This window comes from Zonotrichia albicollis, chromosome 2 (genome assembly GCF_047830755.1).
Source record: "Zonotrichia albicollis isolate bZonAlb1 chromosome 2, bZonAlb1.hap1, whole genome shotgun sequence".
NCBI classification, from domain to species: Eukaryota; Metazoa; Chordata; class Aves; order Passeriformes; family Passerellidae; genus Zonotrichia; species Zonotrichia albicollis.
This window is the reverse complement of record NC_133820.1, coordinates 59,204,567-59,211,803: the sequence shown is the minus strand read 5'-3', so window position 1 is coordinate 59,211,803 and position 7,237 is coordinate 59,204,567. Positions and strand designations below refer to the sequence as shown.

The following is a 7,237-nucleotide window of genomic DNA, read 5'->3' as shown; positions in this document are numbered from 1 at the left end:
AGCCTGTGGGGATTGCCAGCTTTTCCCCACCCTCACCACTGCTTGCTGTGCACACCAACTCCGGCACGGCACAAAAGGAAAACATCTGCCAAGGGCGAAGCTGCTCCGCAGATAAAAACACAAGAAAAAGCTTTAACACAAATTGTTGGCCTCCCCCGCTGCGCAGTGCTCGTCACCTCAGCACATCTGCTCCCAGCCATGGCTGACCCCCTCCTTCCCTGCCAGCTTTCTGCTCCCAGCCTTGCTGCCTCACCTCCCCCAAACACCAGGGAGCTGTGGCATTTTGGAATGTGCAATGTAGAGCCTGACCAAGGTGATGCTCTTCCCAGACTGCTCTTCCCTACTTTTCTGAGTTATAAACATTGAGATCCAACAGTCACTCCATTTCCTCTCCCTGCCCTTTAGGCTCCTCCAGCCACTCACCTGCCCACAGAGTGCAATGCCAGCATCTCCAGCAGCAAGAGGGAGCAAACACCAGGAAAGCAGAGTGGCCTCATCCCAGACTGAGCTATGGCACTACAGGGCTTTGGTTCTGGTCTCATTTCTGAGGATGCAGTTTGCTCTAGCAAGAAGGGTCCCCATGCAGAGGACAGTGGGGACAGCACAGCCACTTACTGAGAGTTACACACTCAAAACACTCAGCTGGTGACTGTGAATCCAACTGAAAACAAAATTCTCAGAAAATGCCATTTGATGCAGAGTATTTGGCATTCTTTGACAAGAGGGAACTTGATAAGCCCACAGGCTCTCGCCCATCCTGCTCCCACCACTGCTCCCCAGCCATCTGAGAGGCCAGGGATTCCCAACTCAGCTGATGCTCAGACACCATCTCCCTGTGCCCCTTCTCCCCAGAAATATCCCCTCAGAACACGCCCCACTGCAGCACACTGTTCAGACATGTAATCTGTTGGGTTTACTGTTATTCTTTAGAAACACAGCAAAAAGTTCAAACTTTTGGTTTTGCCAGTCTGGAGAGGGGGGCTGGTCAGATGTTCTTTTGGGGACACAGGAAAGCAAAGCATTAGCTAAAAAAATAAAATCCCTATGACAAAGCAAACAAAACCAAAGTCACACCATAAAGTATTTATTAAGAAACAAAGGGGGCTTTTTTCTTCAGTTGTAAGAAACACTTTAAAGCAAGTGCTCTTTCAGAGATTTAAAAGCTATATCAAATGGTAACATTGGTTTTACATTATTGTACATGACATTAAAAAAAAACACCACATCTCACAAAATTCCTTTTATTAGAGCTCGCATTTCTCTGCCTTCAGTTGTAAATTAATTTCTACAGACTTAAATTTAAGTTACTCTCTTTTTTTTAAACAAGTAAACAATATACAAAGATTCACCTGAATTCTGTAGGTCAGAGGAGGTGTCCTTGGCAGGGCCTGTGCAAGGCAGGCAGAGGGGGAAGCTGCCTTGGTTCTCAGCTGGGCAGGGTCAGTGGCACAGCACCAGGGCTCACCCAGGGCCACCTCCTGCTGCCAGGGAAGCACACGGAGCCGCCCCTGTGCCTGCTGCCAGCCCAGCGTGACCCCACTGCAATGTGGGCAGGTGGAGACCCACACCCCAGAGAGTGCAGGGGGTCCTTCAGAAGCCTGGAGCACCCAGCTCTGGAGCTCCCACTGCCCACAAGATCCCCGAGCACCGAGCTGTGCAGCATCCGACACCGCCAGCAGCCGGGCGCCGCTTCCCAAAGACACCCAGCCTGCCTGGAGAGGAAGCCAGGTCTCACAAACCAACCTTTCTGCCCAGATCCTGCACACTGACTGGGAGATCACAGCCAGGAACAACAGATCTGGGATAAATTACCTATTCATTTCCCCGTGTCAGTGGCCAAACCACGGCTGCCTGGTGCAGACGGCCTGTGTGTGGCGTGTTTATGAGTAAACCATTGCGTTTGGCAATGCATCTGCACCTTCTGTGTCATTTAAAAACAGACATACAAAACATAGCATCACAGTTATTGCTACATATTGATACAGTATCAGACAATAGGAAACCTTTTGTCATCACTGGTCTGGCTACAGTAACTGCTTGGGTTTTGCACAGGGCCTCAAGTCTTCTGCGGCACTGTTTTGGCTGAGGAGCAAATGGATGGAAATGCAGAGGTTACATTTCTAAAGAGACAAAACCAGCCTTTCTGTCAGCAAACCTTTGCTGCATTTGGAGTGATATAATTAGAATGATCTGATTGTTTGCTGCCTCTTCAACCTGGAGAGGTGTTTTCCCCAGATGAAGCAAAGCAGGACAGAGCCAGCAGCTCCAGTGTTAAGTGTCCCTGCTGTCTGCAGCTCACCACCTCCATGACCCCTGTGACACCACAAGCACCTTTGTCCCTTGGTTGGGCCATTTTCCTTATTTTTAAATACAGCTGTGCCTTCCTAATCCCCTGCCACGTGTAAAGAAGAAAAGGGGATGGATTTCAAACCTCCACCAACCCATTCACATCCCAACTGGGTTTTGTTTATCACTCTCCCACTCCCACGGGGTGGGGCAGGGGACTCAGAATGGGCTCATGGGGACAAGATAAACTCCATTTTCCTACAGGCAGACTCCAATGCAAGCAGGCTTTGGGGCTGACACCTTCGTGGGCATTCACACAGGTTTCCTGTTTCATGGGAAGTGAGGTTGAATCAGGCATGTTTGGAATCACAGTCTGACCTTCCTCTGCCAAGGCAGGTTCAGTTCAGACACTGCCAGCTGTACCAAGAGCTTTGCTGAGTGTCACAAAGAGCGAGCACCTCATACCCTGGTTTTAGTAAAATGTTCACAAAGATAAAGTCTGTGCAAACCACTACTGGGTACTGATCTTGACACAAAACCAAATTAATGAAGGGTTTCAAGTGCACTGTAAAGAAGAGCAGAATAATTCACTCTTCCAATTCCTAAAAAATACAAGGAAAACTGGTCTTTGCAAGACCAAGCTTCTGGTGGCATTTCACCCCAAAGTGGGTGTGTGTAAGAAGCCACGGTGGCTGGGCACACAGGGATTGCACTGCTTGGCTCTCAGTTGTGATTGTCTGTGAAGCAACGGGAAACGTCATTACGGAGCTGGGAGCAGAGAGGTTTCTGAAGTACTGCGGTCTGGTACAGTGGAACAAAACTCTAGAATTAATTAGGCAAATACTTGTGACCATGTCATACCTGAAGGGCACTTTACGGCTCCGACATTTATCTCATGAGCACAGTGATCTGAAATACATATGCATTTCCAGCGTAATCCTTCGCCGCCGTAAATCACACGCTGGAATGAGAGCGTATCTGGCAACGTTAATTCCGAGATATCATCCTTACAGTTCCTGGCAACAGACCCCGATGAAAATAAATGGTTTATAAACACCGTCTGACATGCATGAGCCTTTCAAAATTATTTACAAGTGGTGTTCTGGGAGCTTTGTTCCAAGGAAGTATTTCTCCTCCGTTCAGTTCAGATATTAAAACTGGCTGGGTGGGGATGGGGAGGGCGGCAGCGCTACACAGTCACAGCCGGGTACATCTTCTGCTCGCTGTTGGTGTGTGGGAAGGGAGACTGGATCTGCCTGTAGCCGCCCTGCAGGCCGTCCAGGAAGGGGGGCACGGGGCTCAGCGGCACGGGGTCATGCTGCACGGCGTAGCCCACGTACTGCGGGTGCAGGAACTGGCCCTGGTGTGGCACAATCTGCGTGGCCTGCTGGCAGTTCAGCACCGAGAAGTTCGTGGGCATGTTGACGTAGACATTGTTCATGGTCCCTTCCGGCAGGCAGCAGTTGGTCTGGGACCTGGTCGGGGGAGCTCTGGCCCCCGAGTTGGCGCTGGAGCTGGAGCTGGCAGCCGTGCTCGACTGGCGGGAGGAGGAGCCCCGGGAGGTGCTGGCACTTGGGATCATGGGGATCGTCTCCATCAGGCGGGTGCCCGAAGGGGCTCGGCTCTGCTGGGGCTCCTGCTTGGGCCGCAGGCACCTGCAGCAGCAAGCTGCCACCAGCGACCCCAGGATGATGAAGGCAACAAACACAGATCCCACGATAAGGAACGGCACGTAGATGGGCACTGCAACAGCAAGGAAAACATTGTCACCATGGGCCAAGGACAAACCTCAGCAATCCCCCCTCATCCAAGCAGAGCCCACTTCCTCCCAGCACAGGTCAACACAAGCAGAGCATTTTATACCAGAATGGTGAAAAGGGCTGTTAAACCCAATGGCTTCTATTTCTCTCCTGTTGGTGACGGTCTAGTTCACAGCAACCACTGCTCCACATTTCATCAAATCATGTCTCCAATTATGTCCTACTGGAACAATCAGGCACGATACAGCTGGGTTTGAACAGTGCCTTAGGGAGATACTTTGGGGCAGGATCCCTGCTGGGGGCTCAGGATCACAGGGCAGTCAAACCCTGGTGCCACACGACATCCCTCTCCACCACCAGCCCACTCTGGCTGCTGTCAGCCCGCTAGGGCAGGGTGACAGCCAGGCAGCAACCAGACAGTAATCACAGGGCCTCTGGCACCCCACAACTCTGGGGATGAATGTCCACCTGCTCTGCACTTCAGCCCCAGGTGTAGGGAGAAACCTAGTGCAGTCTCTGCACTGCCTGCACTAACAGCGCCATGCTGCAAAGGGGCAGCATTCCTCCTTGTGAGGCCTCATGACGGGACATCAGGGCAGGAGGACTGAGGGTGGGCAAGGGGTGGGAGCAGAAAGTATGGATGATGCTCACTGGAGGCATCAGGAGCCACCAAGGATGGTAAGCATCATCCTTGGAACAATCTGGGCTACACGTACAGATTTCACAGAATACACCTGAGTTGGAAAGGACACACAAAATCATTGAGTCCAACCCTTTAGTGAATGGCCCATATAGGGATCAGACCCACAATGGTGTTATACAAGCGCCATGCTCTATCCAACTGAGATAATCCTTTCTGCAGTCCCAGGGAAAAAGCTTTTTTCTCTGCCTCAGTAAGAAATGTACATGGATATATCCACAAATAACAAAGGGAAGGTGTCTCCCTTCAGTGCTTGTGAATGCTCTCAGCAACATGCCTGGAGTTCATCATTTCCACCAAAACCTGGCAGCTCCAAGACTCAGGCAGGGCTTTGGATCCCTGCTTGACCCTGTCTGACCCTGCTAAGGTAGCTACTGCTAATGACCTGCAAGTTAATCAGTGCCAGCACAGGGCAATGGCTCCCAAACCTGCAAAGCAATAAATTTTAAATAAAAAAATAGTTACAAAAATGCATTGTTCTCAGAACTGGGGGGGGGGGGGGGGGGGGGTTATCTGTCTGCTCAAGTCAGAATGCTTCCTGGCACAGCTGGTGAGATGAAGCGAGTTATAACCAAAAGGCCACTTCTCCTCCATCACTTTGGTGCTTTTAAACAAAAGGCTGTAAAACATCATCTCCACTTCTGCACTTGGCGCCACAGCAGCTCTCGAGCAGGTGCACACACTTGCTCCACACTGTAATGTGCAAGTTTTCCAGGAGTAAATCTGTCCTAATTATAACATCACTTCAGGCTACTTCTCCTGCACTCAGCACGTGTGGATGGCAGCAAGGGTGCTGGGGAGCCACCGGGGCTTTTTTAAACAGCAGTAGAAAGACTTGAGTTTATCCTTGAAATTCAATCTTGTAAAACCAGTCCTAAGTGGGGATATCAGAGCTGAAAGAACATACACAATTACAGTGGGGACCAGCCAGAGTCCTTTTGAAATATCCTGTTACTTTTTCTGATCTGCTCATGGGGGTTGTCTCATTTTTCCTTGCCTTTTCAATGGGGAGCTCAACCACGGCTGAGGAGCCCGTTCAAAGCGGCGGCAGAGCTGTGCCAGGCCGAGACGGCTGGCCCGGGACCCAGGGGAGTGGTGTCACCTGCTCTGACAGAGACGTGGCTGGGATTTCCAGCAGCAGGGGCGGGAAAGGCAGGCCTTCACTGGGCACTCCTCCCGTGTGAGAGCCCGGCCAGCGCCGGCTCCGTCCGTGCCGCCCCACCACTCGACGGAGGGGCACCGGCGGCAAGGGGGGAAGGGGCGGGCAGGAAGATCGCCGCGAACCCGCGACGGCTCCCGCGGAGCCGCCGAGCCGGAGACACCGCGGGGCCGTCCTGCCCGGCCGGGGCCGCCTCACCTGCCGCGCCGTCGGGGCCGTCCTTGCCGGGGCGGCCCGGCTCGCCGCCGCCCTGCCGCCGGTCGTTGTCGCAGGCGCCCTGGTCGAGGCGCGCCTCGGCGCTGGAGCAGCAGTAGCGGAGCGCGCAGCTGCCGCAGCAGATGGTGGCGTCGCCGCCGTCGAAGCGCTCGGGGCACTGGAAGCCGTCCCGCCAGCCGCCCTGCCCGTCCAGCCAGCCGTGGCAGTACTCGCCGCTGGCCGCGGCCCCCGCCGGCAGCAGCCAGCCCAGCGCCGCCAGCAGCAGCCAGCCCCGCATGGCGCCGCCGGGGGGGCGGCCGCTCCGTCAGGGCCCCGCCGCGCCGGGGCAGCGCCGCCCGGCCCCCCGGGGCAGGCAGCCGCCGCGCTGCGGGGACTCTGGCCGCGGGTCCCGCCGCCGCCGCATGCCCGGGGCCGGCCCGCGGGGTGCGGAGCCGCCGCCCGGGGCGCACCGGCGGAGCCGGGGGCGCCGCTACTCCGCTCTCGCTCCCCGCCGCCTCGCCGCGCCCTCCTCCGCGCCCATGGGCGAGGGACGGCGGGAGCCCGCGATCCTCCCACGGACGGAGCGGGTCGGGCGAGCCGAGCCCACACCGCGCTGCTCCCGGTACGCCCCGTCCGGCGCCGCGCCCGCTGAGCGCTGGGGGCGCCGCGCCCGCACTTATAGGCGGTGGGGGCGGCGCAGCGCGCAGGCGCTCGCCCCGCCCGACGGGGCGGTACCAGCGCGCGGGCGGCGGTGGCGGTGGCGGCCGGAGCGCGGGGGCAGCAGCCGCCGTCCCGCCGGACACCGACACTGCTCCAGCACCGGCACCCGAGACAGCCCCGCAACGTGTACTTGCCGCACGACTTGTTAAAAGTCAGTGGCAGCCGGAGGCCGGGCACTAGGATGCACCTTCAGCTGCTGAAGTGTCAGTAAAGTCTGTGGTTTCTCGCTCCCTGTGAGACGGCTGTCGTGACACCAAGCACAACTCTGGCTTACAATGCATAGCATCAAGTAAAAAAAAATACTTCTTTTAAGAAAAAGGCACAAACACGGAAGCTCTGATAAGTAGCACTGGTTCTAAATTCCGCTGTAAAGGCAGATCACTGGGAGGAAGGTGACTGCAAAGCGTTGTGTATTTC

The 7,237-nt window shown here is 55.3% G+C and overlaps 1 protein-coding gene across 1 annotated transcript; it reads right to left on the bottom strand.

Annotated features, from left to right (window-relative positions):
• Positions 1 to 1,256: 1,256 nt before the first annotated feature.
• Positions 1,257 to 6,802, bottom strand: SHISA2 (shisa family member 2). The gene is made up of 2 exons (XM_005482615.4): positions 6,104 to 6,802; positions 1,257 to 4,029 (listed from the first exon to the last, which is right to left on the bottom strand). The coding sequence occupies exons 1-2, from the start codon at positions 6,396 to 6,398 to the stop codon at positions 3,476 to 3,478; spliced, it is 849 nt and encodes a 282-aa protein (XP_005482672.2). The 5' UTR covers positions 6,399 to 6,802; the 3' UTR covers positions 1,257 to 3,475.
• Between the last annotated feature and the right edge of the window lie 435 nt (positions 6,803 to 7,237).